The sequence below is a fragment of the Cnephaeus nilssonii genome (genome assembly GCF_951640355.1).
Source record: "Cnephaeus nilssonii genome assembly, chromosome: 8".
NCBI lineage: Eukaryota > Metazoa > Chordata > Mammalia > Chiroptera > Vespertilionidae > Cnephaeus > Cnephaeus nilssonii.
The window spans coordinates 93,680,028-93,705,789 of record NC_137079.1 but is presented as its reverse complement, the minus strand read 5'-3'; the positions used below and the strand labels follow the sequence as shown (position 1 = coordinate 93,705,789).

At 41.5% G+C, this 25,762-nt stretch overlaps 1 protein-coding gene across 1 annotated transcript in view; it reads right to left on the bottom strand.

Moving 5' to 3' along the window:
- The window catches only part of LRRC63 (leucine rich repeat containing 63), a gene marked incomplete at both ends in the record, with an annotated part of 124,883 nt that overhangs the window by 89,496 nt on the left and 9,625 nt on the right, over window positions 1–25,762 (bottom strand). The window contains 2 exons of the mRNA XM_079778720.1: window positions 6,350–6,418; window positions 6,889–7,575. Of these exons, the coding sequence (XP_079634846.1) occupies window positions 6,350–6,418; window positions 6,889–7,575 (756 nt within the window). The remainder of the gene's footprint in view (window positions 1–6,349; window positions 6,419–6,888; window positions 7,576–25,762) is intronic.

Genomic DNA, 25,762 nt, shown 5'->3' with positions numbered 1-25,762 from the left:
ATCCAATCAAAAAATGGGCAAAGGACCTAAATGGACACTTTTTGAAAGAGGACATATAGCATGCCAAGAGACATATGAAAACATGCTCAAAGTCACTAAGCATCCGAGAGATGCAAATCAAAATGACAATAAGGTACCATCTCACATTACTGAAAAGGAAATGAAGAAGATGAAAAGAAATGGAAAGATATTTTTGAGTGCATGGATTGGAAGAATCAACAGAGTTATAATGGCCATATTACCCAAAGCAATATACAGATTTAATGCAATCCCCATCAAAATCCCATTGGCATTTCTCAAAGAAATAGAATAAAAAAATCATCATATTTCAATGGAACCACAAAATACCCGCAATAGCCAAAGCAATCTTGAGAAAAAAGAAGAAAGCTGAAATTATCAAAATCCCTAACTTCAAATTATACTACAAATTTACAGTAATCAAAACTGCATAGTATTGGCAGAACCAATTGAACAGAATTGAGGGCCCAGAAATAAACCCACATGTATATGGACTACTAATTTTTAAAAAATATATATTTTTTTATTGATTTTAGAGAGAAAGGGAGAGGAACAGAGAGATAGAAACATCAATGATGACAGGGAATCATTGATTGGCTGCTTCCTGCATACCCCCTACTGGGGACTGAGCCCACAACACAGGCATGTGTCCTTCACCAGTTTTGAGCCAGGGACCCTTCAGTCTGCAGACCAACACTATATCCACTGAACCAAACCAGCTAGAGTTGAACTACTAATTTTTGACAAAAAAGCAAAAAACATATCATGGAAAAACAAGTTTATTCAATAAATGGTGCTAAGAAAATTAGAAAGTCACATGCAAAAGAATGAAACTAGACTTCTATTTGACCCCATACAAAAAAATTAACTCAAAATGGATCAAAGACCTAAATTAAAGTCTGATCTGAAACAATTATACACATAGAAAACACAGGTATTAAACTTATGGACCTTGATCTCAGAGAGTATTTTATGAATTTGACCCCAAAAGCAAGGGAAGTAAAAGCAAAAATAAATAAATGGGACTGTATCAAATGAAAAGGCTTCTGCATAGAAAATAAATAAATAAATAAATAAATAAATAAATAAGCAGCCCATAAACAATAACAGAAAACAACAACATGATCAACAAAACAAAAAGGCAACCAATGGAATGCGAAAGAATACTTGCAACATTATCTCCTATAAGGGTCTAATATAAAAAATATATAGCCCCGCTGGCATGGCTCAGGGCACATGACAGGGTTGCCAGTTCAATCCCCAGTGGGGGACTTGCAGGAGGCAGCCAATCAATGATTCTCTCTCATCATTGATATTTCTGTCTCTCTCTCCCTTTCCCTTCCTCTTTGAGATCAATAAAAATATATTTAAATATATTATGTAAAGAACTTATTCAACTCAGCAGCAAAAAACAATTCAATTTTTAAAATGGGCAGAGGAACTGAACAGACAAATGGCCAACAGATATATGAAAAGATGCTTAACTTACTAGCTGTAAGGGAAATTCAAAACCACAATGAGATACCACCTCACACCTGTTATAATAGCTACTAGGGGTCCGGTGCACAAAATTTGTGCACGGGGGTGGAGGGTCTCTAAGCCCGACCTGCACCCTCTCCAATCTGGGAGCCCTCAGGGGATGTCCTACTGACGGCTTAGGCCTGCTCCCTGTGGTTCTCTGCTCTCTGCGGACCTGCCTGCTTGACGCCACTGCAGGCCCTGGTGTCTGCTCTTTGTGGGGGCCTGCTTGCCCTTAGCCACCGGGGCCAGGGGCAAGAAAGGCCCTGCTGTCTGCTCTCTGTCTCACCGCCACAGGGGCAAGCAGGGCCCTGGTGTCTGCTCTCTGTGGGGGCCCTCGCTGCCACAGCCAGGGGCAAGCAGGGCCCTGCTGTCTGCTTTCTCGCTGCTTTTCTCGCCCTGCCCCTGGCCACTTGTGCGCACGCACGGGCTCAGAGCGCCTGGGTTCTGGGTATGTTCCTGCCCCACCTCCGGCTGCTCCGTGCCTGCGCGCATAGGCCCGGAGTGGCCGGGGTGTCGTTCCCAGACCCCAGCCACTCCAGGCCTATGCACAGGACTACTGGCGCAGAGCAGGCTGGCTCCCGAGGACGCCTATCCCCAGGACGCAGGATACTTGGCACCAGTGCACACATAAGCAGCCGTGGGGCGGGAACATCCACCGCATTGCCATGGCGATGCAGTGGATGTTCCCGCCCCGCCCCCAGCTGCTCCGCACCTGTGCGCATAGGCCTGGAATGATCAAGGGTCATTCTGGGAACCCGGCTGCTCCGGGCCTACATGCAGGCCTACAGGCTTAGAGCAGCCTGGGTCCCGAGGACGCCTGTCCCTGGGATGCAGGCTGCTTGGTACCGGCATGTGCACAAGTGGCCGCCCCACCCCCAGCCACTTCGTGCCTGCGTATGCAAATTAACCTGCCATCTTTGTTAGGTTAATTTGCATACTCACTTCTGAGTGGCTGGTGGGCATCGTGGAGGTATGGGCAATTTGCATATTTCTCTTTTATTGGTGTATATTATCAACAAGATTAGAAATAACAAGTGTTGGAGAGGATGTGTAGAAGAAAGAACCCTCATACACAACTGGTAAGAATGTAACTTGGTAGAGCTGCTATGGAAAACAGCATAGAGGTTCTTAAAAAAAATTAAAAATAGAGCTACCACATGACCCAACCACCCCCTTTTTGAATATTTATCCCCCCTCAAATTGAAAGCATTTTGTGAAGATACATGTACCCCAATGTTCATTTTAGCATTATTCATGGTAGCTAAGACAATGGAACAACCTAAATGTGCTTAGATGGATTATTAGATAAAGAAGGTGTGGTACATATATACATTGAAATACTACTCAACCATTAAAATGAAATACTGCCATTTGAGACAACATAGATGGAACTGAGACTATCAAGCTAAGCAAAATAAATCAGATAGAAAAGGACAAGAACCATACGATTTTACTCTAATATGGGATATAAACCATAAAGTAACAAATCTATAATAATAAAAGTGTAATATGCTAATTAGACTGAACAGCCAAACGACCTTCCGGACTTCATTCTGGATGTCCTTCTAGATGACCTTCCGGATGAAGTGGGGCGGCGGGGGCTGAGGTAGAAGTGGTTAGGGGTGATCGGGCAGGCAGGCGAGCAGTTAGGGGCAATCAGGCAGGCAGGCGAGCAGTTAGGGGTGATCAGGCAGGTAGGCAAGCAGTTAGGGGTGATCAGCAGGCAGGAAGAGTGGTTAGGGGCAATGAGGCAGTTAGGAGTGATCAGGCAGGCAGGCAGAGTGATTAGGAGCAATCAGGCAGGCAGGCAGAGGCGGTTAGTGGTGATCAGGCAGGCAGGCAGAGGGGTTAGGGGCAATGAGGCAGTTAGGGGCAATCAGGAAGGCAGGCAGAGGTGGTTAGGGGCAATCAGGCAGGAAGGCGAGCAGTTAGGGGTGATCAGGCAGGCAGGCAGAGTGATTTGGGGCAATCAGGCAGGCATGCAGAGTGGTTAGGGGCGATAAGGCAGGCAGGCAAGTGGTTAGGAGCCAGCAGTCCCAGATTGCAAGAGGGTGCAAGCCAGGCTGAAGGGACCCTCCCCCAGCATGAATTTCGTGCACCGGGCCTCTAGTAAACAAATAAAAAACTCACTGATACAGATAACAGTATGGTGGTTACTAGAGGGAAAGAGGGTAGAGGGAGGTTGAAGAGGGTAAAGGAGGACAAATACGTATATGGTGATGGGAGGAAATTAAATTTTGGGTGATGTGAACACAATGCAATATACAGATGATGAATTACAGTATTATACACTTGAAACTTGTATAATCTTATTAACCAATGTCACTGCAATAAATTTAATAGTCAAAACATAAATAAAAGACATCTAAAACAGAAAAAAATGGCCTGTCTAAGTATACACCCAAGTGTGGCAAGAAAATATTTTGAAATTTTATTAAATACTTTTTACTTTTCCAGACATTCTTGCTGTATTACTTGCAGCAACATATTTTACAATCTCAGTAATTTTTATGCTATTGCTTCAATGAGAGGTAATAATGCATCCTAGAATAAAGAAAACAATGTTCAATTTTTAATTTCTAAAATAGGCCTTGTTTGCCTACTTCAGATCAATAGGTGTGAAAGCTAACCACAGAATAAAGAAGGATGGTGTACGGCATGAAATAGATTTCTTGTCCTAGTAAAGGAAATTGATTAAGAAGTAAAGATGATTGAGTTAAGACATAATTCTGTGCTGTGGTTCCAGATCATTAACCCATATGGTCTAAGCCAAAGCATTTGGTTTTGAGTGGAAAGGAGGGAGATTGGGTGAAGAGGTGGTTAGGAATTCCCTGATAGATCTCTGAATAATCTGAGGGCCCTTAAACTCACCTAAAACTTTCCAAAGAGGGGACCACCAGAGTGGAATAAACTTAATAAATCAGAGATGGCAGCATGACTTATTTAGATTTTTGACATGGAAGAGATCCAGCAGTTAATTTATGTCACAGATGGTGATAACAGAAGAAATAGTGAGCTCAGAAATTCATATTATTGCTATATTTGAAATGTGCTAACAGAGTAAATCTTTTTTTAAAAAATATATTTTATTGATTTTTTACAGAGAGGAAGGGAGAGGGATAGAAAGCTAGAAACATCGATGAGAGAGAAACATCGATCAGCTGCCTCCTACACACCCCCTACTGGGGATGTGCCCGCAACCAAGGTACATGCCCTTGACCGGAATCGAACTTGGGACCTTTCAGTCCTCAGGCCAACGATCTATCCACTGAGCCAAACCGGTTTTGGCTAACAGAGTAAATCTTAAAACTTCTCATCACAAGAAAAAAATTATAACTATGTGAAGTGATGGATATTAACTAAATTGATTGTGGTAATCATACAAGGTAGGGCAAAAAACCCTGGGTATTTACAAAAGTCCCTTCATTTGGGCAGAGCTTAAACTTCAAGAATTGTCTCCTGTGCAACTGTGAAAATCTATTTGTTTTTTTTAGCACTTCAGCTGATGTTTTCAGCTGTGTTTCTTAGAGTATTGTCCTGCACATGCACAGCTTAGAAATCAGCCAACACCCTTAAGGGAATTTGCATGTAGATATTTAAATTCAGTTGTCTCCTCTATGATATTTTGCCCCTCAAGTCCCAGCTATATTGGCAGTCCCACTGCCTGATTGCTATCTCCTCAACCCAGTAATACTACCAATATCTACTTGTGCTCTAGTCTCCAAACTGGCAAAAAGACAAGGTAAATGTAGAACTAACTCATAGGCTTCCCTTATTTCAGGATCATAGCCACTCCAGTCTTCTCTGTAATGGATAATCTCCAATACGTTAAAAAGATGGGTTCTATATTTTGGACAGTTTTTGTATGTGATTTTGGTGAAAGGACTTGTCCAATACAAGCTACTCAATCTTAGACAGAACCAGAAGTCATTGGGTTATTTTGAAATATGTATCTGTTCATTCTAATACCCAGAACTCCTGTGGGTATGTCTCTACTGCTTACTGTTTCTGCTAGTTTTCACTTATTTTGTCTTTCTCTTTATATGCCTGGTAATTGTTGTTTACCAAACACTGTATTTGTAAAAATTTTTATAGGTCTGTAATGATGTTAAAACAGTAACTGGCACATATCAAGTAGCTAACTCTCATTATTACATGTCTATCTGCCGCAGCCAGACTAAGAATACTGCAGGTTTTATGTTCCCAACATCAGTACAAAGTTTGGTTTATAGTCAATATTTAAAAAATAGTTGCTGAGTAAACAGCTTAAGGAACTGAAAATGAAGTGAGACATATGTATGAATCACACAGACATACTCAAACACACAAGTTTTTTGGCCCTTAAACTATAAGAAAGTAATGCCTTAATGAATCTATTATCTCCTCATTGGAATTTAGAAGCCCTCATCATTTATTGTACTCAACTGAAAAAATAGAAAATAAATATCATTTAACATTCTGTCACATAGGAAAGAGAAAATGTATTTGATGTAGTGAAATACCTAAAAATGTAGACACAGTACATTTTCTGGACCTAAGAGAGAAAAGAATACTTACTGTTATAACCTAAATGAACTTGTGGTACCTTGTAGCCAGTATCATAATGTTACCATGTTTAGAGGACACATTGGTCTGACACCTGGCATTGAAAAGAAGTGTAATCTTTGCTCAAAGAGTTTCAAATAAGGAAGAGATGATGATAAATAGTAAACATTCATCAGAATTATTTTTACTCGTCCATATTGAATACTTTTACAGAGAGATAATATTATATATAACTTTAAAAGAATAACATAAACCTAGCATTTACCTTCAGGTGGGGTTGGCAAGCTTTGCTTTGGAACATTTTCCAGATTTTCATTTTCTATTACCTGAGTTTCTAGAAAAAATAAAAAAAGAACAACTTTGAATACTTGTGAAAATTCATGTTGATGTTGTTATGATTTTATTATAATTGTTAATCTTTTAATGAATTGGAATAATCCATGGTAATCTGCCCATAAAGGCGTCCATTAGCCTTGACATTCTGCTTCTAGGGTTCATCTAGATTACCTTCTGAATGATTGCTCATTGTCACTGTTCCTTTATATTATATTTTTTGATCTTTTGAACTTCCTTCTCTGTTTCCCACCACCACCATTTGGGTGGAATGCCCAATTTGGTCTTATTAGACCTGCAAGATCAAAACTTCTGTTACTGCATTCTGGCCCATACATTAAATGTATGGGCAAAGAGCAATCCAACCATTCCACTCTGCAAAGTCAAGTGGGGGACACCATTTGTTTGTATGCCTTTCTCTTCCCTTTTCTCTGACCCCATTTTTACAGACCAGGTTCAGAATAGACATACCTATTACAGACTGTCTGTGAGGTTTTCTTGGTAAAACTGGTGCTGGTAGGAGAACAGTATCAAGAAAAGGATTAATATTTATCACTGCCGTACTTTGTTGTAAATGGTCAGACGGTTGTAAATGTTTTTGTGCTTGAACAGGCATCGTTCTTGGTAGAGGGCATGGCATTGTTGCACTTAAATCTATTAGAGGGTGCTTAAAAGTATAGGTCGTACAATACTCAGGGTGAACTTCCTGGAGTTTTGGACTGGTAACTGAGGAAGGGGCATTTAAAGGTTTGGAGAACTCTGAGGAGAGAATCAGAATATCTTTCAGCATGTCATCAGCAGAAATTGTTTCCATTTTAGATGGCTCTTCCTTTGGTTTTCTTGATTTTGATTTTTCCATTTGGCTTGTTTCTTTCCCAAACACTCGCCTGGAAACTGGATGAAAACTTGGAAGAAATATGGAACCAGTAGCAGTCTCTGGAATGCTCCAACAAACAGCTTTAGAAGGTTTGTGAGGTGTGGAAATACTAGCCACTCTTCTTTGCACATGGTAATTGAGAGAGAGATTTTGGACATTGACAAAGGTTTGTGATTGCTTTCTTGAAACAACATCAGGAAAACTAGTTTTATCTACTTCAATTAAAGTGGTTTCATCTTGAGCAAACTTTTCATGTGATGGCTTAATTTTTTCAGTCTTGGCTAAACCAGAAAAAGAGGGGGAAAAAGCACAATTAGATTATATTCATCAAGGTGTCAGGGACAAAACTGTAATGTCTTGGAATTCATAACTTTGTTTTATTTACTCACCCCTCTTTCACCTTCTAAAAATATTTCTGTATATATTCAGCTATCGGAAATTTTGTTTAGCTGATGATGATAAAGTTTGAATGAATAATTGGAGAAGTGAAGAGGCTAAATTGTATTAGATTTATGAAGGGTAGGGTAGGGAGCTTATTCTTGAAAAAAATACAGAATTGATGGAGAAAAGAATAGAGTATAAAAGCTATTTTTGAACAGTTACCACTAAAACTCTGGCAATATGGACGAGTAAAAATAATTATGATGAATGTTTACTATTTATCATCATCTCTTCCTTATTTGAAACTCTTTGAGCAAAGATTACACTTCTTTTCAATGTCAGGTGTCAGACCAATGTGTCCTCTAAACATGGTAGCATTATGAAACTGGCTACAAGGTACCACAAGTTCATTTAGGTTATAACAGTAAGTATTCTTTTCTCTCTTAGGTCCAGAAAATGTACTGTGTCTACATTTTTAGGTATTTCACTACATCAAATACATTTTCTCTTTCCTATGTGACAGAATGTTAAATGACATTTATTTTCTATTTTTTCAGTTGAGTACAATAAATGATGAGGGCCTCTAAATTCCAATGAGGAGATAATAGATTCCTTAAGGCATTACTTTCTTATTTTTTAATGTAATATGCATTTCATCAAAGTTATACATACACATAGTTTAAGGGTCAAATAGCACTCTATTGCTTGTTATGAAAAACAGTGCTCCTCAAATATTGCCTATTCTATTTCCAGCTCCCCAGAGGGAAAGACTTTTAAATTTTTAAATAAAATTCCCACATATTTATTGCATGATGATAGTTACAGTAGTTGCCAATTCTAGACCAGAGGTTTTTAGTTGGGATCTACTGTGTGTAAACTCAACTTTAATTTTTTTCATTTTTAAAAAGTCTTTATTGTGGAAAGTATTACATAGGTCCCTTTTTTCCCCCATTAACCTCTTCCAGCCCACTCTCATCCCCACCCCCAGGCCCTTATCACCCCATGGTTATACCTACGGTTGATGTCTTCTCACCCACCCTCTCCTGCCTTCCCTCTGAGGTTCAAGAGTCTGTTCATGCTTCTATGTCTCTGGGTCTATTTTTGGTCATAGTTTATTTAGTTCATTAGACTTCTCATATGAGTGATACTTGTCTTTCTCTGACTGGCTTCTTTCATCTAGCATAATATTCTCCATGTCAATTCATGCTGTTGCAAATGGTAAGAGTTCTCTTTTTATTGCTATGTAGTATTCCATTGTGGAAATGTACCAGTTTTTTTATCCACTCATCTGCTGATGGGCACTTAGGCTGTTTCCAAATCTTAGCTATTATAAATTGCGCTGCTATGAACATAGGGGTGCACACATTCTTTCTGATTGCTGTTTCACGTTTCTTAGGATATAGTCCTAGAAGTGGTATCACTGGGTCAAATTGGAGTTCCATGTTTAATTTTTGAGGAAACTCCATACTATTATCCATAATGGCAAGACATTACTTTCAAAGAGATGGCCCAGGGATTAAAAATGGTGGCAGAGTAAGTGGATGCTTGCACATACATGCTCCCAGGAACAAACTGGTATTACAACTAAAATACAGGAACACTTCCTAAATAATCAATGGAAAACTTGCAGGAGAGAATCCTGACACCTGAGTTCTGAAAGTGGAGACCACATAGAGATTGGTAGGAGGGGCAGAGGCTGGAAAGGGATGGCCAGGTACCCACAGACAGCAACTGAAGTCCCAGAGAGAGATATCAGCTGTTGGAGGATTGCCACTGAGAACTCTGGGATCTAATCCCCTCGCTGGGCCCCCCAGCAGAGAACAGCAAACAGAGAAGGGTACCCACATGACATCTGGATGTAAAAAGCAGCAGAGGGCGGTCTGCCAGGGAGTAACAACCAAAAATTCAGGCACCTTCTTAAAGGGCCAATGCACAAAATTCCCTGTGGAGCCATCCACCTTGTGCTCTAGCAGAGGGAGGGTGAAGTGGACTGGAGCTATGAGAGCTGTGAGAGCAGGACTGGGGACTTGGGGGATAGAGCTCAGAAGACAGACATCCCAAGTTTCCTGTGCTAGGTCATTCCCTCACGCAGCAGAGGACATCTTTCCCACATAGACATTTGCCTTGCCTGGGGGAAGACAGTCAACACACCCTATAGGAAAACACCTTGCCCTGAGGCCACTTAAGAGATTAAAAATAACAATTAGCCTCCAGGCAGAAGGAACTGCCCCACCTTATTGGAAAAAAAACTCCCGCCACACCTGAGGACAATTGCCTGGGGGGCAATTCAATTTGGAATCCTATCAGTCTGTAGGCAGAGGTGGTCTCTGGGGGCTTTGAGTCTAAGCATGATTTAATTAGTCAGAAACAGCATTTAACACTGTCCTGCACTAGAGATTGAGAGGTATAGAGGACCTACCTAATACATAGTCACAAACCCAAACAGAAAGCCAAAATGAGGAGACAAAGAAACAACCCCTAAATGAAAGAACTACAGAATTCTTCAGAAGAAAAGATAAATGAAGCAGAGATAAGAAATTTATCTAAAATAGAGTTCAGAGTAATGATGGTAAAAATGCTCAAAGCATGAAAAAAGGTATAGTAACTATAAAAAAACAAGAGGCCTGGTGCACAAAATTCGTGCATAGGGGCCGGGGTGCGTGTGTGTGTGTATGTGTCCCTCAACCCAGCCTGCACCCTCTCCAATCTGGGATCCCTCAAGGGATGTCCGACTGCCCGTTTAGGCCCCATCACATGGGATCGAGCCTAAATGGGCAGTCAGACATCTTTCTCACAATCCAGGACTGCTGGCTCCCAACCGCTCGCCTGCCTGCCTGCCTGATTGCCCCTAACCGCTTCTGCCTGCCAGCCTGATCACGCCTTAACCACTCCCCTGCCAGCCTGATTGACACCTAACTGCTCCCCTGCCTGCCCGATTGCCCCTAATTGCCCTCCCGGCTGGCCTGATCACCCCTAATTGCCCTCCCTTGCCAGCCTGGTCACCCCTAATTGCCCTCCCCTGCTGGCCTAGTTGCCCCTGACTGCCCCCCCCCAAAAGGCCTAGTTGCCCCAAACTGCCCTCCGCTGCAGGTCTGGTCGCCCCCAACTTCCTTCCCCTTCAAGCCTGGTCCTTCCCAACTGCCCTCCCCTGCTGGCCTGGTCCCCCCCCCCAACTGCCTTCCCTGCTGGCCTGGTTGCCCCCAACTGCCCTGCCCTTCAGGCCTGGTCCCCCCCAACTGCCCTCCCTGCTGGCCTGGTTGCCCCTAACTGCTCTCCCCTGCTGGCCTGGTCCCCCCCAACTGCCCTCCCTTGCTGGCCTGATCACATACAATTGCCCTCCCCTGCTGGCCATCTTGTGGTGGCCATCTTGTGTCCACATGGGGGTGGCCATCTTTGACCACATGGGGGCAGCCATCTTGTGTGTTGGAGAGACTTTCAATTTGCATATCACTCTTGTATTAGATAGTATAGCAGTCTGAGATAAAGAATGACATAACACAAATAAAGAACATATTGAAAGGAATACACAGCAGATTAGGGGAAGCTGATGATTGAATCAGTTAATTAGAAGACAGAGTTGTAAATATCACTCAATCAGAAAACTAAAATGAAAAAAAAACACAACAATTTAAAAACAGACAGCTTAAGGGAGCTGTGGGACAATGGAAATGTAACAATATTAGAATAGCAGGTGTGCCAGAAGAGGCAGAAAGGGAGAAAGGCATAGAGAAGGTGTTTGAAGAAATAATGGCAGAAAACTTCCCTAACCTGGTAAAAGAAAAAGTCACACTAGTATAGGAGGCACAGAGAACCCCAAACAAGAAGAACCCAAACAGGCCCACGCCCAGATACATCATAATTAAAATGCCAAAAATTAAAGATAAGAGAGAATCTTAAAGGCAGCAAGAGAAAAGAAAACTACTACCTACAAAGGAGTTCCCAAAAGGCTGACAGCTGATTTCTCATCTGAACTTTTACAGGCCAGAGGGAATGGCATGCAGTACTCAAGGTAATGGAAAGCAAGGATCTGAGACCAAGATTACTATATCCAGCAAGGCTATCATTCAAAATAGAAGGTCAAATAAAGAGCTACCAAGACCAAAAAAAAAAAAAAAAAAAAAAAAAAAGGCTAAAGGAGTTCATCAGCACCAAGCCAGCATTACAAGAAATGCTAAAGGGATTGCTGTAAGGGATTGCTGAGAAGAAGAAACAGAGAGAGAAACCTAGCCATACAGAATTAAAATGGCTATAAATAAGTACCTATCAATAATAACCCTAAATGTAAATGGACTAAATGCTCCAATCAAAAGGCATAGGATAGCTGAATGGATACAAAAGCATGACCCAACTATATTCTATCTACAAGAGATCCACCTTAAAACAAAAGACACACATAGAATGAGACTACAGGGATGGGAAAAAATTTTCCATGCAAATAGAAAAAAAAGCTGGAGTAGCAATATTCATAACCAACAAAATAGACTTTAAAATGAAGTCCATCACAAGAGACAACAAAGGTCACTACATAATACTAAAGAGATTGATCCAACAAGAAGATATAACCCTGGCATATGTGCACCCATTATAGAAGCACCTAAATATATAAAAAACTTCTAGAGGACTTTAACGAAGAGATCGACAACAATACAGTAATAGTAGGGGAGTTTAACACCCTACTGACTTCACTGGATAGATCTTCCTGAGAAAAAAAAAGAACTTAACAAGGAAACAGAGACTCTAAAGGACACACTGGATCAGAAGGATTTAATTGACAGTTTACAACATTTCACCCCAACACAGCAAAATATATATTCTTCTCAAGTGCACATGGATCATTCTCAAAGATAGAACACATGTAAGGACACAAAACAAGTCTCTATAAGTTCAAGAAGATTGAAAGCATATCAAGCATCTTGTCAGATCATAGTAGAATCCTATCTAATAAAGATGTAATATGCAAATTGGTGGTAACTCCACGACAAAGATGGTGGTGCCCACAGCCAATAAGGAGGGGATATGCAAATTGACATGACAAGGCGAGAGACGTAAGGCAGCTCTGGCCAGAGCGAAGGCGGAAAGGCAGCTCTGGGCTGGAGCGAAGGTGGTGCCGGCAGTTAGGTGAAGGAAGGCCTATTCTTGCATGAATCTTTGTGCATTGGGCCTCTAGTGAAATTATAAATCAACTACAGTAAAAATACCCAAAAACATTCAAACACAAGGAGGCTAAATAGCATGCTATTAAAAAAAGAATGGGTTACCAATGAGATCAAGAAAGGAATTAAAAAACAAATGTAAATGAACACACAACAAGACAAAATCTCTGGGACACAGCAAATGCAGTCTTGAGAGGGAAGTTCATAAAACTATAGGCATATCTCAAAAAACAAAACAAAAACACACACAAGAAAAGTCAGCAATAAACTATTTAACCCTACAACTTGAAGAACTAGAACGAGAATAACAAGAAAAGCCCAGAGCAAGTACATGAAAGGAAATAATAAAGATTAGAGCAGAAATAAATAATGTAGAGGCTAAAAAGTCAATGAAACCAAGAGCTAGTTCTTTGAAAGGATAAACAAAATTGTTGCACCATTAGCCAGACTCATGAAGAAACAAAGAGAGAGGATCCAAATAAATAAAATCAGAAATTAAAGTGGAGAAGTAACCACTGACATCACAGAAATACAAAGGATTGTAAGAAATTAGTATGAACAACTATATGCCAACAAGCTGGACAATGTGGATGAAATAGATAAATTCCTCGAAAAACACAATCTCCCAAAACTAAATCAGGAAGAATAAAAAAAACCTGAATAGGCCAATAACAACTGATGAAGTAGAAGCAGTAATTTAAAAAAAAAAAAAAAAGAACTCCCACCAAAAGCCCAGGTCTGGACGGCTTCACAGGGGAGTTATACCAAACATTCAAAGAAGAACTAACACCTCTACTCCTCAAACTATTTTAGAAAATCCAAGAGGAAGGAAACTTCCAAATTCTTTTTATGTATTATCCTAATTCCAAAACCAGATAAAGACACTACAAAGAAGGAGAATTATAGGCCAATATCTCTGATGAACATAGATGCTAAAATTCTCAACAAAATATTAGCAAATTGCATCCAGCAATATATTAAAAAGATCATACACCACAATCAAGTGGGATTTATTCCAGGGATGCAATGCTGGTACAATATTCGCAAATCAATAAACATGATACACCACATAAACAAATTGAAAGACAAAAATCACATGATCATATCAATAGATGCAGAAAAGCATTTGACAAAATACAACACCCATTTTTTATAAAAACTCTGAGCATAGAGGGATCATACCTCAACATAATAAAAGCCTTATATGACAAACCTACAGCCAACGTCATGCTCAATGGACAAAAACTAAACCCATTTCCCCTAAGAACAGGAACAAGACAGTGATGCCCACTTTCACCACTCCTGTTTGACATAGTACTGGAAGTGGTAGCCATAGCAATCAGACAAGAAGAAGAAATAAAAGGCATCCAAATTGGAAAAGAAGAAGTAAAACTGTCTTTATTCGCAGATGACATGATATTGTACATAGAAAACCGCAAAGACTCCATCAAAAAACTACTAGACTTAATAAATGAATTCGGCAATGTAGCAGGATACAAAATTAACACCCAGAAATCTATGGCTTTTTATAACCAACTAGAGGCTTGGTGCATGAAATTCATGCATGGAGGGGGGTTCCTCAGCCGGCCTGCACCCTCTCCCATCCAGGACCCCTTGGAGAATGTCCAACTGCCAGTTTATGCCCGCACTTTTAACAAATGACAGCTCCATTGTTATTTTTTTCTTTTCATACTTAAACCCATTGGAATTAATAGGTGTTCAAAGTGTGTATACATTTTGGGGGGGACACCCTGTATACCTCTAGTCAGTGGTGAAAGGTACCAACAGCGGGTTTAGAACCCCCAGACCGGGAACCTCGCTCACTCCCCACATGTCTCCTCACTCCGCTTTCCACCTTAGCAGACAGTGGGAAAATCAATGTTTTCTCTCATTTACTCAGAAAAGCACGTCCTGTCACCCGCTGTCCAGCAGGAGCATGCTAGGCCCCGAGCAAGTGAAGCTCAGTCAGGGCAGCCTTCACTTGTGGACGCCGGCACCCAAAGTGCACATTCCTCCTCTGCAGTCGCCCTGACTCTCCTGCCATTTCACTGAGAGGATGGACCTTTTCACCTCCTCTGGGTTCCCGATCTCGAATGCTGACCGATGGCACCTCATTGAGGGCCGCCCCGCACCCACCAGGTGTGTCTGTCTGCACCTGCTCCCACCTCAGCACCTGCATTAGCCCCATGGAGGCAATTGCGTTGCCACACTGGTCTCTGTGGGAACAGGGTGTCACCACTCCGCCCTCTCACTGTCATAGCGCAGGAGCCCACCCCAAGCACGCAGACACGCTCCAAAGGACGTGAGCATGCCAGAGGGGATGTGCACACGCCTTGTGGGGAATGTAGGCATGCCGGGGTTGATGGAAGTGCAGCAGAGGGGCGGGGGGGGGGGGGCAGGAATGTGCTCGTGCCATGGTCCGGAACTGTTGCGGGTGTGCTTGGGTGACAGCGCGCTGGGGGATGTTCACACGCAAGGTGGGGGTAGAGGATGTGCGGATCGGAGGCCTGCACCTGTGCAAATCCACTTGGCGCGGCCAGGAGGATGTCAATCTGGCCCGCCACGGTGGCTGTCCCTCTGATCACGCACCTTCTGGGCCAGGAGGCTGCACCCGGGATCAGCCAGCAGCAAGGGCAAGAGTGAGGGCGGCCGACTGAGGGAGGGCCGCTGCCACCGCAGCTGCTGGGCCCGGTGGTGCTACCTCTGTTGCTGGGGTCCTCCCAGGCCCTCGGTGCACAGAGAGCCAGACTGCCCGCCGGGGAGGGCACCTCAGGGCCGGTGGGACTGACAGAAGTGTGATGGAGGGGTGGGGAAGATCCCGCCCTCGGAGCACGCCTGGCTCCCGAGGACGTGGGTGCACTGTGGTCCAGAAACAGCTCTGGGAAGGCGCCTCAGGGCTAGTGGGACTGGCAGAAGTGGGGGTGTGGCATGGAGGTGGTGCCTGCACTTCTGTTAACATACACAACGTGTTTATACCACAGCATGTGGTGGCGGCTGTGAGCAGGGCCAAGCGAAGCCTAAAGGCAGAGCTGAAGCAGCACCTCTGGGCCATCAGGAGCACTCACAGCCGCTGCCATGTGGGGAGTACAGGTGGCCCTCCACCAGGCCCTGCCACCCCACCCCTGTCCCCGCTGCCCCAAGTCCCCACCCACCAGAGCCTGCTGTGCACGCAGCCTGGCTTCAGTCGAGCCTTCAGTTGTTTTGGACATTACAGGCCCTGGGTTTTTATATATTAGGATAATGAACTCACAGAAAGAGAAACTAAAAAGAAAAAAAATCCCATTTATTATTGCAACAACAACAAAAAATAATATACCTAAGAGTAAACTTAACTAAGGAGGTAAAAGACCTGTACTCAGAGAACTACAGGACACTGAAAAAAAGATATAGAGGAAGACATAAACAAATGGAAGAATATACCATGTTCATAGATTAGTAAAATCAACATCATTAAAATGTTCATACTACCCAAAGCAATCTATAGATTCAATGCAATCTCCATTAAGATACCAACGGAATATTTCACAGACCCAGAAAAAAATCTCCAAAAATCACATGGAATAAAAAAAAGACCCTGGATAGCCATAGCAATTCTGAGAAAGAAGAACAAAGTTGGAGGGATCACAATACCAGATGTCAAGCTATATTACAAAGCCCCTGTTCTCAAACCTTCCTGGTACTGGCACAAGAACAGACATATAGACCAATGGAACATAACAGAGAACCCAGAAATCGACACAAGCCATTATGCTCAATTAATATTTCACAAAGGAGGCAAGAACATACAGTGAGTCAAAATAGTCTCTTCAATAAAGGGTGTTGGGAAATTTGAACAGATACATGCAGATACTAGATCACGAACTTACACCATACACAAAAATAAACTCAAAGTGGATAAAGGACTTAAACATAAGACGGAGACCATAAAAACCTTAGAATGCTCCATAGGCAGCAAAATATCAGACATATGTCATAGCAATATATTTACCGATACAGCTCTTAGGAAATAGAAACTAAGGAGAATATAAACAAATGGGGCTACATCAAAATAAAAAGCGTCTGCACAGCAAAAGAAACCATTACAAAACAACAAGAAAGCCCACTGCATGGGAGAACATATTTGCCAAACAATGTTATCTCCGATAAGGGTTTAATCTCCAAAATGTGCAGGGAACTCATACAACTTAACAAAAGGAAGATAAACAATCCAATCAAAAAATGGGCAAAGGACCTAAACAGACACTTTTCAAAAGAGGACATATAGAAGGCCCAGAGACATATGAAAACATGCTCAAAATCACTACACATCCAAGAGATACAAATCAAAATTAATATTTTGGAAATATTAATGTTTATTGCATGAAATAAAAAGAGAGAGATAGCCCAAACAAGTCTAGCTCTCACCTACGTGCTCTCTTTACACAAGAGATAGAGATTGATCTGGGTTTAGAGAGAGGATTTCTTCTGATTAGTGCTATTGAAGTGCTATGTGTTTCCCTGATCTTTCTCTCCCCCTGGTGGGTGAAGAAAGATAATTTCCCCACCACAATCCAAGTGAGAGGGCATGCTTAGAAAACCATTTATAGAGAACAGGAGTATATGCCATAGGAGAAAATAAAATCTCACCATTCTCCTATCCACTTCTCCTACCAATATCTACAGAATAGAAAAAATGTATTGGCTTACCCATGGTTGTGTCCAAACTGGAATAAAGCAAGAGGATCGCTGAAATTATTTGTCATCTATTTCCTGCCATTTCACGAGTATGCAGAGATTGATACCTGTTTCTCACCTTAACTCTTCCTCACTTTTAGCCCCATCTATCAAGGAACCAGAAACCATTACCTGGGGGTGGGCGGGGGGTGGGGGTAAAAGAACAAGGTGGAAGAACTTCATGCCTCCGTTTCCCTTGGCTTGTTAAAAATTGATCTGATCTGAAAGAAAGAGCAGGTTGGATTGCATACTAGATGAAAGCATTGATTTAGATTGGACTAGTTGCTTATTATCTGAAAATGAGAAAAGGCAAATAGATGAAAGTGTCTAGAAAAGCCCTGGGAGAGAGATGTGTGCCATGTGAGTTTGAAGGGCAGTAGTAGAAGAATAGTATTTGCTTACTGCTTATATGGAACTAATCAAAGCACGTTCATTCAATAAAATGATTGTACCACTATCTTCAAATTTATTTTTTTCTCTCTCCCACATCAAAACAAAACACGATATTTAGCAAAAAACCTCAGTAGACTCTAGAACTTACTTCCAACTACTACCATCCCAGCACATTTATCCTTCCCTTCAATGGCAAACTAGTTTACACTCATTAGTTTGACTTCCTCTCCTCTCTTCTCTGCTGTTTATTTCATGTTATTTATTATGTAACATTTTATTAAATTAGTAGCCTTTAGAACAGTTTTAGATCTATAAAAGGTTGAGCCCCCTTTATTGCACATGTTTCATCAATTATTAACACTTATTAGAATTAAAGAATCAATGTTGATGTATGGTTAATTAAAGTCCATAGTTTACAGAAAAGTTTTATTCTTTATGTTGTACAGCTCTATAGATTTTGATAAATACATAATGTTATGCCTCCATCATTACAGTGTAATACAAAATAATTTCACCACCCTAAAAATCCCCTGTGCATTACCGATTCATCCCTTTCCCTCCCTGAACCTCTGGCAACCACAGATTTTTTTTTACTGTCTTCATAGAGTTGCCCTTTCAGAATTCCATATAGTTGGAATCCTACAGGATATAACCTTTTCAACTGTGTTCTTTCACTTAGCAATGTGCAGTTAAAGTCCCTCTATATCGTTATGTGGTATGACGGGTCATTTTCCTCTTATCACTAAATAAAATTACATTGCATGAATGTATCTAGAGATGGCAAAACAAGGCCAAGTCTCATGAATAGTTTGTTTAATTCATTTACCTATTGAATTGCTTCCAGTTTGGAGAAATTATGAATAAAGTTGATATAAATATGCACGTGCAGATTTTTGTGTGGATATATGGTTTCATCTTACTTGGTAAATATCTATGAGTTCAATTGCTGGATTGCATGGTAAAAGTATGTTTAGCTTTGTACAGAACTACCAAATTGTCTTTAAAAGTCGTTGTACCACTTTGCATTCCCAACAGCAATGAATGAAAGTTCTTGTTCCTTTTCAGCATTTGGTGTGGTCAGTGTTTTGGATTTTAGCTATTCTAATTGGTCTGCAGTGATATCTTCCTGTTGTTTAAATTTACAATTCCATAATAGCACATGATGTTGAACATTTTTTCATATGCTTATTTAGTCTCTGGATATCTTCTTTGGTAAGGTGTTTGTTCAGATCTTTAGCCCATTTTTAAATTGGGTTGTTTTCTTATTGTTGAGTTTAAAACTTCTTTTTTTTTTTAATGCAAGTCTTTTATCAGATATTTATTTTGCAAATAGTTTATCCTAGTGCATGGCTTCTCATCTTATTATTTTAACAATTTCTTTCACAGAAAATTTTTAATTTTAATAAAGTCCAATTCATCAGTTTTTTCTTTCATGGATTGTTCTTCTGGTGTTATATCTATATCTAAAAAGTCATTGACAAACCCAAAGTCACTTAAATTTTCTCTTATGTTATATTCTAGAACTTTTGTAATTTTACATTTGTACATTTAGGCCTATGATTCCTTTGTGTTAATTTTTGTAAAAGATGTAAAGTCTGGTCTAGGTCTTTTTAGGGATTTTTTGTTTGTTTTTTGTAGGTGAATGTCAAGTTAACTTGTTTCAGTATCATTTACTGAAGAAACTATACTTTATCCATTTAATTGTCTGTGCTCCATTGTCAAAGTTGACTGTATTTGTGTGTCTATTTCTTGACTCTGTATTCTCATCCATTGATCAATTTGTCTGTTCTTTTTTCAATATTGCACTGTCTTGATTACTGTAGCTGTATTAATACAAAGTCTTGAAATTGGGTAGTGACAATCCTTCCACTTCCTTTATTTACTTCAGTGCTGTTTTGGCTATCCTAAGGTCTTTTGCCTTTACATATAAATTTTGGAATAATTTTGTCAATGTACACAAAGTAACTTTCTGGTATTTTCACCAGGGTTGTATTGAATCTATGGATCAAGTTTAGAAGAACATCTTAACAATATTGAGTCTTCCTATTCATGAACATGGAATATTTTTCTATTACTATAGATGTTCCTTTCTTTCATCACAGTTTTATAGTTTTTCTCATATAAATCTTGCAAATATATAGGGTAGGGAAAAAGTAGGTTCACAATTATGAGTATGCAACATATAGTTTATTCTTGTATTATTATTATTTATTAATTATGGTATTGTTTTCCCTATGAACAATTGTAAACCTACTTTTGTTCCACCCTATACTGTTGGATTCATGCCTAAATAAATTGTAGTGTGTTTAATTCTAATGTAAATTGTAGTGTTTTGAATTTTAAATTCTAATTGTTCATTGTTGGTATATAGGAAAGCAATTTTTATATATTAATCTTGTATCCTATAGCATTCTTTGGGATTTTCTACATAGAATAAAGAACAATGTTTTATTTCTTTCTTCTCAATATGTATACCTTTTATTTCATTTTCTTTTTATTGAATTAGGTAGGATTTTGTAGTACAGTTGTTGAATAGCAGTGGGAGAGAGGACATCCTTTCCTTATTTCAGGGGGAAAGCACCTGGTTTCTGTAGGATTTTGGGTAGATGTTCATTTGCAAGTTGAGAAAGTTCTCCTCTATTCCTAGTTTGCTAAGTTCTTCATGAATACATGTTGAATTTTAGCAAATGCTTTCTCTACGTCTATGGATATGATAACATGATTTTTCTTTTTTAGCCTATTGATAAGATGAATTACATTAATTGGTTTTTGAATGCTGAACTAGTCTTTCACGTTTAGAATAAATCCTACTTGGTTATAGTGTGTAATTATTTTTATGCATTGTTGGATTCAATTTTCTAATATTTTGGGGAGGATTTTGTATTTATGTTCATGAGAGATATGGACCTATAGTGGGGTTTCTTAAATGTTTTTGTCTGCTTTTGGTATTAGGATATGCTATCCTCATAGAAGACATTGTAGAGAATTTATATAATTTCCTCATTAAATGTTTGATAGAAGTCAGTAGTGATCCTATCTGAGCCTGGTAATTTCTGTTTTGGAAGTTTATTAATTACTGATTCAATTTTTTAAAAAAGATATAGGCCTATCCTATCTAATAAAAGAGTAATATGCAAATTAACCATCACTCCACTACACCCACAAGCCACGCCCTTGAGCCAATCAGGAGCGAGTATGCAAATTAACCCCAACCAAGATGGCTGAGGCCATGGCATGAGCAGGAGGGAGGCTTGGGTTTCCCTGGCGATGGAGGAAGCCAAGCTTTCTGCCTGCCCTGGCAGGCCCAGGCCTCCACTCAAGGCTACAAAGTTTCAATTATAGAAGATAAATAAATCCCAACATAAATGGTGGCAGCCACAGAGCTGGAGAGAGCAGGAGGCTAGGGTTGCCCCCGGCGATGGAGGAAGCCAAGCTTTCCACCTGCCCTGGCCTTCCTTGGCCTCTGCTTAAGGCTACAAAGTTTCAATTATAGAAGATAAATAAATCCCAATAGAAATGGCTGCCGCCACGGAGTGAGCGGGAGGCTTGGCTCTGCTCGAGGCTACAAGTTTCAACTGTAGAAGATAAATAAATCCCAGATCACAGGGCCTCCACTTGGGTCGCCGGGGTGTGGGGCCGGCCTGCAAACCACCACAGGCCCCTCGCCCAGGCTGCCCCATGCCCTAAGGGAACCCCCACCCTGATCTGGGACACCCTTCAGGGCAAACCAGCTGGCCCCCACCCATGCACCAGGCCTCTATCCTATCTAATAAAAGAGTAATATGCAGATTGACCATTACTCCAACACACAAGATGGCTGCCCCTATGTGGTCAAAGATCCTGCCCCCATGTGGACACAAGATGCCTACCACAAGATGGCCAGCAGGGGAAGGCAGTTGGGAGGGACCAGGCCTGCAAGGGAGGGCAGTTGGGGGTGATCAAGCCTGCAGGGGAGGGCAGTTAGGCTGGCAGAGAAGGGAAGTTGGGGGTGACCAGGCCTGCAGGGAAGGGCAGTTGGGGGGGACCCAGGCTTGCACGGGAGAGCAGTTGGGGGGGGGGACCAGGCCTGCAGGGGAGGGCAGTTAGGGGCAAACAGGCTGGCAGGGGAGCAGTTAGGCATTAATCAGGCTGGCAGGAGAGTGGTTAGGGGGTGATCAGGCTGGCAGGCAGAAACGGTTAGGGGCAACCAGGAAGGCAGGCAGGCGAGCAGTTGAGAGCCAGCCGTCCTGGATTGTGAGAGGTATGTCCGACTGCCCGTTTAGGCCTGATCTCACCGGGATTGGGCCTAAACAGGCAGTCGGACATCCCTCGAGGGGTCCCAGATTGGAGAGGGTGCAGGCTGGGCTGAGGGACACCCCACCACCCCCGTGTATGAATTTCATGCACCGGGTCTCTAGTGCTCCTATATTGGATGCATATATGTTTAACATAGTTATATCCTCTTGATGGATTGATACCTTTACCATTATAATTACCTTCATTATCTCCTCTTTTGGCCTTCATTTTGAAGTCTATTTTGTCAGATATGAGTATTGCTACCCTATTTTTTTCACTTCCATTTCCATTGAAAATTTTTTTCCATCTCTTCACTCTCATCCTGTGTAAATCTTTTGTTCTGAGGTAGGTCTCTTGTAGACACCATATATTTGGGTCATGTTTTCTTATCCATCAGTTATGTCTTTTGATTGGAGCATGTAATCCATTTACATTTAGGATTATTATTGATAGGTTCTTATTTACTGTCATTTTAGTAAAAGGGAAAGGTTCTTGCTCACTTTCTTCACCTTCTGGGACTCCTATATTGTAAATATTGTTATATTTCATGTTGTCCCCCAGCTCACTTAAGCTGTCCTCCTGTGTTTTTTCTTGTTTTTGTTTTTCAGTTTTTCATATGCCTTTAATGCTTTTTCAAAAAAGTAATTATTTATTGTTGAAAGTATCAAATATGTTCCCTTTCCCCACCCTCATTGATCCCCTTCAAATCCCTCCCACACTGCACCAGACCTTCAGCACCCTATTGTCTGTGTCCATGGATTATGCATATACTAGAGGCCCGGTGCATGAGATTTGTGCATTGGTGGGGGGCGTGGCCTGCGGGGATCAGCCCACTGTGGGAGCGCTGCTCATCCCAGTCAACCGAGCAACTGTGGACCCACCCTCTTAGCAGCTGCTCCCTGGTCTGACATCTTCCATGAAGCTGAGCACTCACCTCTCCAGGGGACCCAGTTGGGGCTGGGCCCAGGGACAATAGCCCTGAGAGGCAGCAAAGTAGGCCTCAGTCCTGCTGTGGCCATGAACCTGCCTCCCAGCCTCCGGGGTCAGTTCTGCGAGAACGGTGGTAGCAGCTCTGCATGGCCTGCAGGCATCTGGAGGAGGTGGCAGGGAGTGAGGAGGAGGAGCCTGGGGCAAGGAGGTGACAATCACAGCCCGGGTTCCTGCCCATCAGCCTGGGGTATGCAGTGGGAGGAGCCACTCATCCCAGTCAGCTGAGCAGTGCTCCCACTGTGGTAGTGCACTGACCACCAGAGGGAAGCTCCTTCATTGAGCGTCTGCCCCCTGGTGGCCAGTGTGCATTATAGCGACTTGTCAACTGGTCATTCTGGTTATTCCACCATTCAGTCACTGGGCTTTTATTATATAGGATACTTATAAGGTCTTTGGTTGATCACCTCCCAACCAACCACCCTCCACCACCTTCCCTCAGATTCTGCACTCGGTTCCAAGCTTCTATGTCTCTGGATCCACTCCATTCATCAATTTATTTTGTTACTTAGATTCCACGTATGAGTTCAATCATATGATACTTGTCTTTCTCTGACTGACTTGTTTCACTTAGCATGATACTCTCTAGGTCCCTCATGCTGAATCAAGGGGTAAGAAAGTCTTCTTTTTTACTACTGCATAGTATTCCATGGTACAAACGTACCACAGCTTTGTTATCCACTCATCTATTGATGGGCACTTGGGTTGTTTCTAGATCTTAGCTATTGTAAATTGTGCTGCTGTGAACATAGGGGTGCATACATTCTTTCTGATTGGCGTTTCAGGTTTCTTAGGATATATTCCTGGAAGTGGAATCACTGGGTCAAATGGAAGCTTCATATTTAGTTTTTTGAGGAAACTCCATACAGTTTTCCATAATGGTTGCACCAGTCTGCATTCCCACCAACAGTGTACTAGGGTTCCCTTTTCTCCACTCACTCACCATCACTTGTCATTTGTTGATTTGTTGATGGCAGCCATTCTAACAGGTGTGAGGTGATAACTCATTGTTGTTTTAATTTGCATCTCTCTGATGACTAGTGACTTTGAGCATTTTTCATATGTCTCTTGGCTATCTGTATGTCCTATTTGGAGAATTGTCTATTTAGGTCCTTTGCCCATTTTTTTAAATTGTATTGTTTGTCTTCCTTTTGATAAGTTGTATGAATTCCTTATATGTTTTGGATATTAACCCTTTATCAGATATATCATTGCCGAATATGTTCTCCCATACAGTGGGATCTCTTTTCATTTTAGTGATGATTACTTTTGCTGTGCTGAAGCTTTTGATGAGGTCCCATTTGTTCATTTTCTCCTTAGTTTCCTTTGCCTTAGGAGATGTATCTGTAAACATATTGCTATGAGAGATGTCTTAGATTTTCCTGCCTAAGGTTTCTTCCAAGATCCTTATGGTTTCATGACTTACATTTAAGTCTTTTATCCATTTTGAGTTTACTCTTGTGTATGGTGTAAATTGTTGGTCTAGTTTAATTTTGTTTGCATCTATCTGTCCAATTTTCCCAACACCCTTTATTGAAGAGACTATCTTGACTCCATTGTATGTTCTTGCCTCCTTTGTCAAATATTAATTGAGCATAATGGCTTGTGTCGATTTCTGGCCTCTCTGTTCTGTTCCATTGATCTCTATGCCTGTTCTTGTGCCAGTACCAGGCTATTTTGATTATGGTGGCTTTGTAGTATAACTTGAAATCTGGTATTGTGAGTCCTCCAACTTTGTTTTTCTTTTTCAAAATTGCTTCAGCTATTTGGGGTCTTTTTTGATTCCATATAAATTTATGGAGTATTTCTTCTAGCTCTGTGAGATATGCAGTTGGTATTTTGATAGGGATTGCATTGAATCTGTAGATTGCCTTGGGTAGTGTGAACATTTTAATGATGTTGTTTCTACCAATCCAAGAACACGGTATATTCTTCCACTTATTTATATCTTCTTCTATTTCGTTTTTCACCATCCTGTAGTTTTTCTAGTACAGGATTTTTGCCTCTTTGGTTAAGTTTATCCTTAAGTATCTTAATTTTTTCGTTGCAAAGTAAATGGGATTATTTGTTTAGTTTCTCTTTCTGAGAATTCATTATCCTATATAATAAAAGGCCAGGACCATAAGCGTAACAACCATAATGACCGCTCAACCAGTCGCCATAAGGTGCATTGACCACCTCTCGGTCCCTCCCCCACCCCCACCTAGCAGGCTCTGATCGCAGCATGGCGAATGGGGAACCATGGCGAACAGGGGAGGGTGACAGTGGGGCGGGACTGGGGACTGTTGAGCGGAGGTGGGCGGTGGGCTGCGAGCAGCAGTGAGCATCCAGCAGCAAGCAGTGGCGAGCATAGCAGGGTGGTGGCAGTGGCGGTGGCAGCAAGTATCGTGGAGCAGGGAGTGTTAAGGAGTGTCACAGGGCAGGGAGCATCAAGGAGTGTCGTGGGACAGTGGCAGGGAGTGTTGCGGAGCATCGCAGGGTGGCGGCAGGTAGCATCATGGAGCATTACAGGGAGGGGAGCTTTGTGGAGTGTCGAGGTGCGGCGGAGGTGAGCATCACAGAGCTT